The 15,252-nt window shown below is 34.4% G+C and overlaps 1 protein-coding gene across 1 annotated transcript; it reads left to right on the forward strand.

Annotated features, from left to right (window-relative positions):
• Positions 1–591: 591 nt before the first annotated feature.
• On the forward strand, positions 592–13,729 carry LOC133780105 (TMV resistance protein N-like). Its single transcript, XM_062219982.1, has 7 exons — positions 592–1,286; positions 8,115–9,219; positions 9,302–9,601; positions 9,681–10,967; positions 11,346–12,303; positions 12,389–12,885; positions 13,293–13,729. Exons 1-6 carry the CDS (start codon positions 775–777, stop codon positions 12,877–12,879), a joined length of 4,653 nt encoding a protein of 1,550 aa, XP_062075966.1. The 5' UTR covers positions 592–774; the 3' UTR covers positions 12,880–12,885; positions 13,293–13,729.
• Positions 13,730–15,252: the final 1,523 nt, after the last annotated feature.

Raw genomic sequence — 15,252 nt, forward strand, 5'->3', positions numbered from 1 at the left:
TTAATTTTACTAATATTAAACTTTTATATTGTTATTTTAACAAATTATAACTAAATTATATATATAGGACAATTCTTTTATAGGGGTTTCACTTTAAGCCCTACCGGTGGGACTCTCAGTGTTTCTCGATCCGTGAACAGTTTTTGGTGCGATTTTTTTTATGACCGTGTATATTGTAACTATTGTAGCTATATATATATATATATATATGTATGTTTAGAACTTTAACTCAACTCCACTTGGTTCTATAGTATTGAACATGATTAATGGCATACTAAAGGCATGAGATTCAAGGACTTAAACTAGATGGGAAGACTTGTTTATTCATCAAAAACTCACCAAGGGTTATTTTTTAAACTTGGTGCTAGTCTGTTTCCAAATTGACTGAATGGCAAAAAGGGTGGGAACATACAAAAGAGACAGATTGAGAATTTTTCTAATTTCAAAAAGAAAGATTAAATTAGAGACAACATGTGTACTCTACTTATGCGGCCATGAGATTAATTCCACTAAAATGGACAGAAAAGAAAATGAATGGTTGGTTGGTTTATACCCCACAAGTATAGTTATTATCATTATTATTATATTTCAAGTGTGCAACTAAACTAAGAATTTTCTTTAAATGAAATTTATGGGTTGGTGAATTGTCTCATTTGATCATTTTCACGGTTAAATTGGTTTACCACGGTCCTGAACAAATCAATATTATAAATTTGGAAACATGCTCTAGTCTCCTCTGCAACTACTCTCTCTTAGCAATCGATCGGTCTAGCAATGGAATTAGTAGCTTCTTCCTCTTCTTCTAAACCATTCCGCACTCCCACCAAAGTAAAGACCAAGTATGATGTTTTCATCAGCTTTAGAGGTGAGGATACTCGCTATGGTTTCACAGCCCATCTTTATGATGCTCTGCTCAACAAAAAAGTTGAGGCATACTTAGACGAGGTCACTCTCAGGAGAGGAGACCAAATCTCACCTGCGCTTCTTCAAGCAATTCGGCAATCCAAGATCTCTGTGATCGTTTTCTCGGAAAATTATGCTGACTCCCCATGGTGTTTGGACGAGCTCGTGAGAATTATGGAATGCAAGGAGATTCATGGGCAGAAAGTGGTTCCCGTTTTTTACCATGTTGATCCTTCGTGTGTGAGGAATCAAAAGGGGACTTACGAAGCTGCCTTTGTTGAGCTTGAACAGCGATTTAAAGATAAGATGGAGAAGGTGCAGGAATGGAGGACTGCTTTGACTAAAGCTGCCAATTTGTCTGGCTGGAATACTCACCAGATCAGGTAATCTTCAAATCAGGGCTAGTTGTCTGAATTTTTTATTTATAAAGTCTTTTAGATTGTTTCAGTCAAATGAAAATCAATAAAATACGAAATTAATGCATGTGAATGTGTTGCTAGCTAGCTATTTGCGTGGCTGAATTAAGTGTTAGGATTACAAAATTACACTTACAGTAACACAGTATTCAATAGTAGTATTTAACCCAATTTCCCATAATTTAATCGTGTTACTAAAAGTGAATAAATGATAAATCCTAAAACATGTTTCTATAAAATCTTTGCTAAATTAATTTTAAAAAATGAACATAATAGCGGAAGCACTAATCTAAAGTCATTGATGGAGATTGCAAGAAGAATAATGGAGATTGAATCAAGGCAATTGATCTTCCAAAAAAATCACTTTCTTTCTCTGTGTATTTCTCTATGATGGGGAAGAAGAGAATAAGAAAGAATACGTTTCTTGGGGACCACTACCTATTTAAATAATAAACTGATTATTAAATCAATTTTTGATATTTATAATTTGGCTCCTCATCAAATTATAAATACAACTTATGATATCTACACATTATTTCCATGACATTGTAATACCTATGATACTTATTACATAATTGGTCACTTTATTTTTGTATCAAACTTTATAATAGCATCATACATTAATACATATGTGCCCATAATAGGATTTTTAATCCAACAATCTCCCACTTGGGCAACATATGTTTCCTTATAAATGTATAACTTTATGAGCTGAAAATTTGCTATCATATAAAGATATTCTTTAACAATCTTGTCCATCAGCCATATCCATATAGGATCAAAGCGGTCATTGTCATATTAATCATGACTAAACCCATCAATGGTCACATATACAAATACAGTCAAATGACATAGATCAATCATGGATGTGTAGCATGGAAATTACATGCCATGTGAACCAAACATACCTATTTCCAACTGGTCCTACTTAAACTTTAGTGAGGTCAGAATCAAACATGACAAAACAAAGTGAATAAACTGAATACTTCATTCTGATCAAAAAATAACTAAATACATAAATGTCTGAAGCAAATATAAAGCAAATAAAATACAAACTCCCACTAAATCATGATATCCTCAAACAATACAACACCCATATGAGCAGTATGCTCATGAAAGACCTTGGGTGGCAATCCCTTTGTGAGCGGATCCGCTATCATGGAGTTTGTCCCAATGTGCTCTATGGATATCTGTCCACTCTGTACTCTCTCTTTCACAACTAGGAACTTTATGTCAATATGCTTTGACTTTGATGAGCTCCTATTGTTGTTGGAATACAACACTGCTGAATTATTGTCACAAAATAACTTGAGTGGTCTTTCTACATTCTCCAAAATGCGCAGCCCAGTGACAAAGTTACGTAGCCATATTCCATGATTTGATGCCTCATAGCATGCTACAAATTCTGCTGCCATTGTGGAAGAAGCTACAAGTGTTTGTTTGACACTTTTCCAGGATATAGCTCCTCCAGCTAACAGATAAATATAACCTGATGTAGACTTTCTGCTGTCTTGGCACCCAGCGAAATCAGAATCAGAATACCCTACAACCTCCAAACGATCTAATTTCCTATATGTGAGCATATAATGTTTTGTTCTCTGGAGATATCTCATAACCCTCTTGGCTGCTATCCAATGGTCCATACCAGGATTGCTTAAATATCTACCTAACATGCCAACAATATACGCTATATCTGGACGCGTACATACTTGAGCATACATTAGACTCCCAACAGCTGATGCATACGGAATCTTTTGCATTTCTTGAATTTCAAGGTTACTTTTAGGGCATTGACTAAGACTGAATTTGTCTCCTTTAGCAACAGGGGTATCACCTGGTCTACAATCTTGCATGCTAAATCTTTTAAGCACTTTATCGATATAGCCTTTTTGTGATAATCCAAGAATACCCCGAGAACGGTCTCGATGTATCTGAATTCCTAATACAAAAGAAGCATCCCCAAGATCTTTCATCTCAAAATGCTTAGATAGAAATCTCTTGGTTTCATGCAATAAGCCTATATCCTTAGTGGCAAGCAATATGTAATCGACATATAGAACCAAGAATATATATTTACTCCCACTGAACTTATGATATACACAATCATCAACAACATTCATCTCAAAACCGAATGAGATAATTACTTGATGAAACTTGTGATACCATTGGCGAGAAGCTTGCTTGAGTCCATAGATAGATTTTGTCAATTTGCAAACCATGTTCTTTGGGTCTCTAGACACAAAGTTTTCTGGTTGCACCATATAAATTGTCTCATCAATGTCACCATTGAGAAATGCTGTCTTAACATCCATCTGATGTAACTCAAGATCGAGATGAGCAACAAGTGCCATAATTGTCCTAAAAGAGTCTTTCGATGAAACTGGAGAGAAAGTCTCTGTAAAATCGATACCTTCTTTTTTAGTATAGCCTTTTGCTACAAGACGTGCTTTATACCTCTCTACATTACCACTTGCATCCCTCTTGGTTTTAAATATCTATTTACAACCAATTGGTTTTGCACCTTCTGGTAATGGGACAAGTTCCCAAACTTTATTGTCTTGCATGGACTTGTACTCCTCATTCATGGCATCCATCCACTTTTGAGAGTTAGAACTTTTTATGGCCTGATGAAAGTTGATTAGGTCATCTTTCACCAATCCATTGTCATCCTCATGTTCTTGGAGAAATACAATATAATCATCTGAAATAGAACTTCTCCTTTCTCTCACGGACCTCCTTAATGGCACCAGTTCTTGAGGTTGTTGAGTTTGTTCTTCTAGAGCAATTACCTCATTTTTATTTGGGGTTTGTTGAGGTTCCATATTCACTTTCTGATCAATGATAGGTGTAGGAACTTGAATATTGTCAAAAGTGATAGCAGAAATTGGGTTTGAATCCAATTCCTCTTCAAAAGAAATATCTCTAATCTTATTTCTCCCCCCAAACTCAACATCCTCGAAAAATGTTGCAGTACCCGTCTCAAAAATATTTTTAAGTGTGGGATCATAAAACTTATAGCCCCTAGATCGCTCAGAATAACCAATAAAGTAGCTGCTCACTGTTTTGGAGTCCAATTTCTTTTCATGTGGCCTATAAGGCCTTGCCTCAGCTGGACATCCCCAAATGTGAAAGTGCTTTAAACTAGGCTTTCGGCCTGTCCAAAGCTCATAAGGTGTTTTTGCAACTGCTTTAGTTGATACTCTGTTCAGAATGTAAGCTGCTATCTTTAATGCTTCTCCCCAGAGAGACTCAGGTAAGGTAGAATGAACAATCATGCTCCTTACCATATCCTTAAGAGTCCTATTGCGTCTTTCAGCTACACCATTCATGCTAGGTGATCCTGGCATGGTGTACTGTGGGACAATACCGCATTCCTCTAGGAATTGTGCAAACGGTCATGGACGTTGTTCGCCTGAGCCATCATATCTATCATAGTACTCACCACCACGATCGGATCTGACGTTTTTAATCCTTTTGTTGAGTTGATTCTCAACTTCAACTTTATAAGCTTTGAACACATCCAGAGACTGTGACTTTTCATGAATGAGATATAGGTACCCATAACGTGAGTAATCGTCTATGAATGATATGAAATATTGTTGACCATTCCATGATGCTGTAGGGAATGACCCACAAATATCTGTATGAATCAATTCTAAGACATTTGTAGATCTATTGGCACCTAATCTCTTAGTTTTGGTATGTTTTCCCTTGATACAATTGACACAAACATCAAAGTTTGTGAAGTCAAGAGACTCTAAAATGTCATCAGCCACAAGACGCTCAACTCTACCTTTTGAGATATGACCTAAGCGCTTATGCCATAATGAGGCTGAATTTTCCTTATTTAATTTGCATTTAGTACCACGTGATTCCACATGCAAAGTTTCATTATAGGATGCAATTGTTTATAGCAAATAAAGGTTGTCATAAGCATTCAAGTAACTAGTTCCAACAACATTTGAATTTAAAGACAAACTAAATTGATTGTTTCCAAAAGAACAACAATATCCAAATTTGTCCAATAATGAAACAGAAACTAAATTCCGTCTAAAAGATGGTACAATAAAAATGTCTTTTAAATCCAAGTAAAAATCAGTTCCTAATAACAACCTAAAATGCCCAATAGCTTCAACTTCTACCGATTGTCCATCGCCCACAAAGATGTGTCTTTCACCATCACTTGGCTTTCGGTAGCTCAGGCAACCCTACATAGAAACACTTATGTGAGTAGTAGCACCAGAATCTATCCACCAAGTGTTTCTAGGTACTAAAGATAAATTAACCTCAGAACAGACCAAAGTAAGAAACATACCTTTCTTTGCACGCCATGCGTGATATTTTGTACATTCCTTCTTCACATGTCCAGTCTTGCCACAAAAGAAACAACCAGTTGGCTCCTTATGTTGTTTCTTTTGCACTAGACCCTTAGCAGCTTCATTCTCATGCTTTCTTTTCTTGCCCTTATCCTTAGAGGCACTGGCCAAGTGAGCACTTTCAATTTTATCTTGCTTCAACCTTTCTTCCTCTTGCACACAATGAGAAATGAGCTCGTTTAGAGTCTATTTCTCCCTTTGACAGTTATAACTGACTTTGAACTGATTAAAATATGCAGGAAGAGATACCAAAACCATAAGAACAAGCAAATCCTCAGAAAGCTCGATCTTAAGTGCCTTAAGTTTTGAAGCAATTTGGTACATTTCCATAATGTACTCCCTAACATTTCCTCGAGCCTTATACTTCATGGACATCAAGGAAGCCAGAAGTGAAGTCATTTCAGCCTTATCATTTCTAGCGAAACGTTTTTCAATTGCATTGAGGAAATCCTTGGCCTTAGTGATCTCTTCAGATTCAGTGCCCCTAAAGGCTTCTGGAATACATTGTTGCATGATCATTAGACTCATGTGATTAGAACGGTCCCACCTCTCAAAATCCAATTTTTTGTCAGGAGTACTTTCTGCAGTGAGAGGTGAAGGTTGTTCTTGCCTTAATGCATAATCTAATTCCATGCAACCAAGATTTACAAGTAATTTCCCTTTCCAATCCTTGAAATTTGTCCCATTAAGCATGGGAATAGAGTTAATGTTGGCAGTTATTGTGGCAGGGTTAGATAAACTAGTTGAACATAATATACAAAATAACAAAACAAGCCCACATAAGAATCCATATAAAACAAACAAATTCAAATAATGGTTAATGGTTAATGGTTAATCTCATCTCAAGATACCAAACACAACATTAATATCAAGTCTTTAGACAGTAATATTAATTGTAAGCGGTACTCTTGTTGTAGCAATCAAATATTAACAATAAATCATGTTAAACAATATGTCAATATTTGGATAAACATAATACTTACATAAAAACCTTATAATTGTTACATATTTATCACTACAAATATGCATGAAACTCTGCCAAATATTAACTTACCTTTAGGTCAACTAATAAATGCATGAATTACATACACATAACTATCTAGATATTTTAATTAAATTAATCTACACAAAAGAGATCACTTTGGTGATATTTTTTTTAAATTAATTAATTTAAAATATAGATATTTTTTATAAAATCCAAAACCAAAACCAAATATAAGTTTAATTGTTACTGTATTATTATTTTATTATATATATATAATACAATGGTGATATGGCTATAATCTCATAAAAAGCCAAAACATTCAAATTTGTCAACAATCATCATCTATACAAATATGCACTGTAGCCATATATGCACCGAAGCCTCTATATATGCACTGAAGTCATAATCGCAAAACAAAACAAATCCTGACTACATATCGTATATGCGTAAAACAATAACAAAAAACCGAATGAATCATTTCCTTTATGCATATGATGATTGTCGGCATAGAACAAAATATACTATGCGATCATAATAAAAAAATATATTATTGATGATATATGTTAAATTTCTTCATTTTCGGAAAGCAAAAAAACATACATAATGAAATATCAAAATCCCAATTTTAGAAAAAAAACGCCAAATTATTTTCAACAAAATCAAACAATCTTTAATTAATCTAGCAAAGATGGCTCTGATACCACTTGTTAGGATTACAAAATTACACTTACAGTAACACAGTATTCAACAATAGTATTTAACCCAATTTCCCATAACTTATTCGTGTTACTAAAAGTGAATAAATGATAAACCCTAAAACATGTTTCTATAAAACATTTGCTAAATTAATTAAAAAAAATGAACATAATAGCGGAAGCACTAACTTGAAGCCATTGATGGAGATTGCAAGAAGAATAATGGAGATTGAATCAAGGCAATTGATCTTCCAAGAAAATCACTTTCTTTCTCTGTGTATTTCTCTATGATGGGGAAGAAGAGAATAAGAAAGAATACGTTTCTTGGGGACCACTATCTATTTAAATAATAAACTGATTATTAAATCAATTTTGGATATTTATAATTTGGCTCCTCATCAAATTATAAATACAACTTATGGTATCTACACATTATTTCCATGACATTTTAATACCTATGATACTTATAACATAATTAGTCACTTTATTTTTGTATCAAACTTTATAATAGCATCATACATTAATACATATGTGCCCATAATAGGATTTTTATATTAAGATGAGTGAATGCAAGAGAAAACATATATCCGAGACATTGTTTTTTATTAAAACAAAAGTAACTAAAAAAATTGAGTATTAATAATAATTTATTGAATATCACATAAAATATAAGTATAATTAGCTGGTCTTTGGCCTTGTCTCATCCTTGTCTATTGCTAATTTTGTTCTTATGTGTTAGGTCTGAATCCAAATTGATCAAAACATTAGTTGAAGACATTATCAATAAATTGAAGTCTATGTTTTCTTCAAGTGGTTTTTTGGAGGAGCTAGCTGGAATAAATAGACGCACGGAGCAAGTTGAATCCATGTTGTGCCTTGACTCATCTAGTGATCGGGTGGTAGTGGTTGGCCTTTGGGGAATGGGGGGTATAGGCAAGACAACCCTTGCTCGAGCTGTGTTTCAGAAGATTTCTCATCATTTTGAAGGTTGTTGCTTTCTTTCAAATGTTAGAGAAGAATGGGACAATGGACGAAAAAAATATGAGTTACAAAATAAGCTTTTCTCAGAATTATTGGATGAAGACAGTAAAATTACAAAAATGCTATCTATTTTTGACAGAAATAGACTCCTTTCCAAGAAGGTTCTCATAGTTCTTGATGATGCCAATGATCCAGAGCAATTGGAATTTTTGACTGGAGATGGTGAATGGTTTGGGTTGGGTAGTCGAATCATCATAACAACAAGAGATGTTCAATTGCTGAAGAATCGAGCTGATGAAATATACAAAGTTGAGGGATTCAGTTTTTATGAAGCTTTCCAACATTTTCAAAAGAATGCTTTAAGAAGAAACATTCCAATAGCTGAGTTTACAGAACTATCAATCAGGGCAGTAAAGTATGCAGATGGCATTCCACTAGCTCTTCAAGTACTGATGGGTACCCTATTTAGTAATAAAAGCAAAGAGAAATGGAAAAGTGTACTAGATGACTTAAAAGATTCCCCCAATGAAAAAATTCATAATGTGCTGAAGATAAGTTACGATGGTCTAACTGAAAAAGAAAAAGATGTCTTTCTTGATATTGCATGCTTTTTCAAAGGAAATGATAGAAGTTATGTAGAAGGAATATTAAGAGGTTATGATTCCGTTATTGGCATGAGAATAGATAATCTGATTGATAAGTCCCTCATAACTATTGAGAAAGACAGCAATTTGCTTTCGATGCATGATTTGGTACAAGAAATGTGTTGGCAAATTGTTTTCCATCAATCCATTAAAGAGCCTGGAAAGCGTAGTAGATTGTGGACTCCTCAAGATGTTTATCATGTCTTCAAAAATAATAAAGTACAAAAAATTGAGCAAGCTTTTCATTTGAAATGCAATTTTGATGTGTATATGCTCATTAGTTTGTTCTTCTTTAATTTAGGTCTCAGCTATGGTTGAAGGAATATTCTTGGATGTCTCTAAGATTAAAAGATTAAATTTGAGCCCTGCTGTGTTTTTGGAGGCATACAATCTCAGATTACTCAAAATTTATAGTTCTAATGGAATCAACAATAACAAATTATGTTTCCCTGAAGGTCTTCATTCTCTTCCTGATGCACTAAGGCTTTTGTACTGGGAGGAGTATCCATTCAAAACTTTGCCATTAAGTTTTGATCCTGAGAAGCTTGTTAAACTTGCTATGCCAAACAGCCATGTTGAGCAACTTTGGGATGGAGTCCAGGTACATAAAGTGTTTTTAATATATAATGTTATATATTCTAATATGTACATATAATTATGCTATTTCTCTGTTGATGCAGCCTTTACCGAACTTGAAGGTTATTGATCTCAGTTACTCTAAGAACCTGACCTGTATTCCAGATCTGTCTCAAGCTCCTAACCTTGAAATGATATATCTCGATTATTGCATAAATTTGCTCCCTGTTACATCACAATTTCAAAATCTTGAAAAGCTCATTGAGTTGAATATGAATTATTGTTCAAAGCAAAGAAGTCCTCCCAACTTAAGGTCTGTTGAAACTCTTGAACTTAGGGGATGGCAGAATCTTACAAATATTCCAGAATTAAAGGAAAATATGGCTCACTTAGACTTAAGTGAGACTGCAATAGAAGAATTGCCTTCATCTATTAGTTCCTTGGACGAACTCTTTGAATTAAAACTTCAGAACTGTAAAGGCCTTAGGAGTCTTCCTGCAAGCATTTGCCAGTCGCAATACTTGACTGAACTTAATCTATCTGGCTGCTCATCTCTTGAAAATTTACCAGATCTTCCAAGGACTCTATGCTATTTAGATGTGAGTGGAACATTGATAGACCAACTGCCCACATCAATTGAATCTCTTCCTTATCTCATGAACATTTATTTAAGGGATTGCAAAAGGCTTCAAAGTCTGCCAACATGCATTTACAAGTTAAAGGAACTTAGAAGGCTTAATCTATATGGTTGCTCGAAATTTGATAACTTCCCGGACATTTTAGTGCCTATGAAGCATCTATATTACCTTAATTTATATGGAACTGCAATTAAGGAGCTACCTTCATCAGTTAAAAATCTACCAAATCTTGGGGAGTTAGACTTAGGAATGTGTGAAAATCTCCAGTTTCTCCCACGTTGTGTCTATACTAAATTCCTGGATCTTTGTGGCTATTCACAACTTATAAAGTGGCCTATCCCCACAGATGGATTCAGCTCTTTGTCTAGCCTTTCTTTGTACAATTGCAATGCATTAGAATTTCCAGATTGGCTCGGCTGCTTATCCTCCCTGGAAAATTTATATCTGAGTGGGAAATTTGTTGATGAAATACCTGCTAGCATCAAACAACTTTCAAAGTTGAAGCATCTAGGCATAAGCTATTGGAAGAGCCTTAGATCGTTGCCCGAGCTTCCATTTTGTCTAAATATTCTAAATGCACGAGGTTGCACATCATTAGAGACTCTATCACTTTCGAGGATCGAACTTACAAAACCTAATGTCCGACCCCAGCTTGAAAGAGATCAGCTCCTCTTATTTTTTAATTGCCTAAAGTTGGACCAGAACACACGCAACATCATTATAGCTGATGGGCAGCTTAGAATAATTTACATGGCAAGCCGAATATAGTCAACTCAAACCTGTGTATGTTTCTTTTTCCTAGTGTTAGATTAATGGGTTAATCATATGCAAACTCCTTGAACTCGTCTGCTATTCCCAACATTGTCCCTGCATTTAGCCATCTCTCTTTTAGAGTTGCTGAAATGGTGGACTACTTGGGGGGATAACTTTGGAAATAGTGAACAAGTTTGAAGGTTTTTCATTCATTTAATCCTAAATTAATACTAAAATTTTCACGAATCCAACAATCATGATTTTTGTGTATCATGCAGGACTATGATCGCTATGCTTGTATTTGCTATCCTGGCAACGAAATTCCAGAGTGGTTCAACTATATTGCAGATTCTTCAGAGATTGTCCAACTTCCTTTGAATTGGAAAAAATCCAACTTCTTGGGTTGCTGTATGCTTTGTAGCTGAATTTGAAGAGTACAATCATTCTCGTGGAGGTTTAAGAATTCTATTTGAGTTTCAAGCGAAGACCAAGTCAGGTGAATGTCACAAATCCAGATGTATTTTAGAGATAGGTCCTTATAATTATGAGAAGACGACAAGTAGAATAAAAAATGACATTGTTAATTCAGATCATGTATTCATGTTGTATGAGTACAAAAGCTTTCTTGCTTGTCAAGAAATAAAAGAAGCTCATAACGTGAATGGAGTCTCATTTTCAATATGTCCAATAGGTGGAGATGCTGTAACACCTATTCATTCGTGTAGAGTGAAAACATGTGGTATCCGCTTGCTGTATGTTGAAGAAGCTCAGGAATTTGGTCTCCTAATTAAACCTGATTATGGCCGGACTTCAAAAGTAGCAGAAGAAGATGATGATAGTTCTACTTCTATAGACTTGTCTAAATTATCTGACTCCACTGTAGAAGAAGAAGATGTTGATGGGTTCTTTGGCGATTTTAGTTCCAATGATTGTGAAAATAAAATTAGAGATTCTCATGAACCGAGTGAAATTACAAAAGATGATGAATCAAACGTAAGTGATTTAGACGACTCTGCTTTGAAAAAGGAAGATTGTGATACACCAAGTACAATTGCAGCTGATATAGATTATTTTGAAGAAGGAGAAGGTTCTCTTAGCTTAAACTGGTTCGAACCAATAAGTAGATGCCATGCAACTCTTAACAGTGCCTCTACTGATGTAAAAGAGAACAAGCAAGAACCAACTGAAAGTGAAATAACACCCAACTCTGCTGCAAAAGAACACGAAGAAGATGTGAAACCAAGCGAAAGTGGGTCTATGGACTCTATTGAAGCTAACAATGAGGATCGAAATTCATTTTCAAATGGTTGCTTTCTATTTCTCTCCCATATTAAAGGTAAGATTATTACTCACAATCTCACATCACTTTTTTCTTTCTTCGATTTTGTTTTTTTATTAAAAAAAATGAAATATGGATGCAGGTATTTGCAAGTGGTTTTTCGGGAATAAATCTGGTAATGAGCTTAATCAAGAAACACCATCTTCATCTGGATCAGTACATGAGCGACTTCAGGCTCTAGAGGTTACAATACAACATCTTCAGTCAGAGAACACTAAGTTGCGAGATCAGAACCATCAGCTTTCACAGCAGTATTTGCAGATGCCAGCAACTATACCTAAATCGCCACTACTTGAATCATCATCTCCATTTTCAATGCAGTTACCTGACCAGAACATACAAATCTGGCAGTATTACCCGCAAATGGCACCAGCAGATCAGAATATATTGTACTATCCACAAACTGTGATGACGATTCTGCCTCCTAGATTTCCTGCACATCCATTTGTTCAGAACCAGCATATGTCTCAGCATCCGCAAATGATGATGTCAAGGCCACTTCTTGGATTTTCTTCTGGAATTCCCACGAACCAGGCTAATCATCAACGCCCTTCATCATCATCTCAACAATAGTGGAAGGTAATATAAACATGGTTGATATTGATATCTATTTTTTGGTTCTATTATTCCTGGAAGTGTTTCTGCTCTTCTTTTATTAATTTTGAGTTTATATGATCGATTTGTTTGGTCTTCAGCCAAGCCATCCTAGTGGGAACTTGTTAGCTTGAATTTTAATATAGTTACTTTTAAATTAACTTTTTATGATAATTTTCATTTAAGTGAATCAAATGGCTTTTTGATTGCACTCAGAGTATGAAGATAATATTCTTAGATACCTACAGAAATTGCTATACTTTTCTGTTCTTCAAACATATATATATGTATGTATGAAGAGATAATACAAATTGTAAATTTGATAGTGTGTAGTGTACTATGCATTTATATTATGTTTACAAATAACCATTGGAACATTGCACTGACCTCAGGTAAAATCCTTTGTTTGGAAAATTTGTAAGTTCTGACTGCCCTGCTACCTGCTGCTGTTTGTTTCAATAGAGAGAGGTGGAGAGGTGAGTCGTTTGTGACTTGTTTAGTAGATGTTTGAATCAATTTTCATGTTCTGTTTGCTTAGTAAAGAGGTCTGGAGGTGTTACGAGGGATGTCCAATGTTTTTATGAGAGTGGAGTAGCAATTGTTTTTCCATAGATTTCAAATTGTATGCAACTCTGGCTTTAAAAGTGTACTTTTGAGCTTGACTTTATCTGCTTTGCAATGCCTGTTAAAAGTGTTTAGGTGAACCAGTTAAATTTGGCTCATATAAAGAACTTTTACTTGTACTATTTAGATGCAAAAGTTAAAGCTTTGTGAAGCAGATCGACAGATTCTCTCACTGTATTTAAAAACAAGAGCACTAATTTTAGTAGGAAATTATTCTTGTTACATTTTATAATTACTTAGGTAGAAGCAGTACTAATGCAAGATACTAGCCGACTTACATATAAATATATAGATTTTTTTTTTGTATTCCTTACTGATGGATTCTGAGATGGATGTCACTGCTACTAGCGTATGCTCCTTTTCCAGTTGACAAATCATATTGAAAGGCTGAAACTATACATCATACAAACACAAATAAATTCAATGCAAGATAGTACAAAATTAAAAGAAAGTGATATTTTACAAAATTTATCTTCACAAAGTATTCCAGTTAGTGAATACTAATTATTTGTGTCATGTTTTGACTTCTTGAATGACCAATATTTTTTATTGTTTGTTAATTTATATATTTGTTTGGATAAATTTCTTTAGGATATTTGATAGTAATCAAATTTCGAACGTAAGTCTCTACAAGAGTTCTAGTTAACAGTAATAATTTTAAATTATGACTTCAGCAAATTGTTTGGAGAATATTATATTAGACAACACTCAACATTGTTAGGTTGGTTGTAGGGCCGGTCCTGAGTCGCAGAAGGCATTATGCAAAATATGTTATTTTTTAAAAGATTATATATAAAGTGATATTTTTCAAATTTTTGGGATCTTTGTGTATGTAAAATAATGGTATTCTTAAAAAAAGTTGGACCTCATTATATAGGGACCCTAGGCACAGGGCCAGGCCTGCTTGGTTGGTGTCTACTTTAGTTAGGAATGTTATTTTGTAAATAACTCTTAAAAATAAATACTTTTACAAAAACATATTTGAAAAAATAACTAATTTTCCCATCATGGATATAAGTTGCCTAAATTTTCAGAAAGAAAAAGAAAATTACAAAAAGAAAGATTAAGCATCTTTCACTATGGTATATCAATCAACAATAAGTGATCTTCTTTCTTTGAGAGATAAAGTGATCTTCTCTCAAGTTTATTAATAGGTCTCACTTTTGGCAGTAACTTCATATGTGATATTTGTGTTCATTATGAAATTTCAGGGTTTTGTTTGATTATGAAATTTATGAACTTTTGTTCGAGTTTGTGTTTGTTTCTGAAATGGCTAGTAATAGAGATGATTCCCTTTAATCCATTAGCGAGAGGTTAGATGGAAAGAATAGTCCACCATACATAATATAACACAATCCACCACACATTGTTACAGGTGAGTCCATTGTAGGACAAAGACCCATCAATCTATTCAACTCCCCCCTTGTGGTTGAACTATATATGTGGCTAAGTGTGTTGGAAGTGAATGCATATGGGTAGTAGTGGTAATATGAGATTAGGGTAGCTGCCATTGGTCATCTCATACATGTTTTGTAGATTTTGGAAGAGCTCCAAAAGCATCTTCATATTAAAGGTATGTTCTCATTGATATGCTTAAAGTTCTATGAGTTGTTTTGGTTGATTGTTTGCACTTAACGTGCATTATTTTCAATAATACTACCTAATCTTTTTTTCAGCAAAATTACCCAACATGTTTTTACAAAAAAATTACCAATTTTAAATGTTTAG

This window comes from Humulus lupulus, chromosome 5, assembly GCF_963169125.1.
Source record: "Humulus lupulus chromosome 5, drHumLupu1.1, whole genome shotgun sequence".
Taxonomy (NCBI): domain Eukaryota; kingdom Viridiplantae; phylum Streptophyta; class Magnoliopsida; order Rosales; family Cannabaceae; genus Humulus; species Humulus lupulus.

Bases quoted from the DNA above. Each gene is read 5' to 3' on its own strand.
- LOC133780105 (XM_062219982.1), top strand. From the start codon at position 775: ATGGAATTAGTAGCTTCTTCCTCTTCTTCTAAACCATTCCGCACTCCC. The intron at 1,287-8,114 runs GTAATCTTCAAA...CTTATGTGTTAG, and splicing joins TGGAATACTCACCAGATCAG to GTCTGAATCCAAATTGATCA. The intron at 10,968-11,345 runs GCAAGCCGAATA...AACTTCCTTTGA, and splicing joins AGCTTAGAATAATTTACATG to ATTGGAAAAAATCCAACTTC.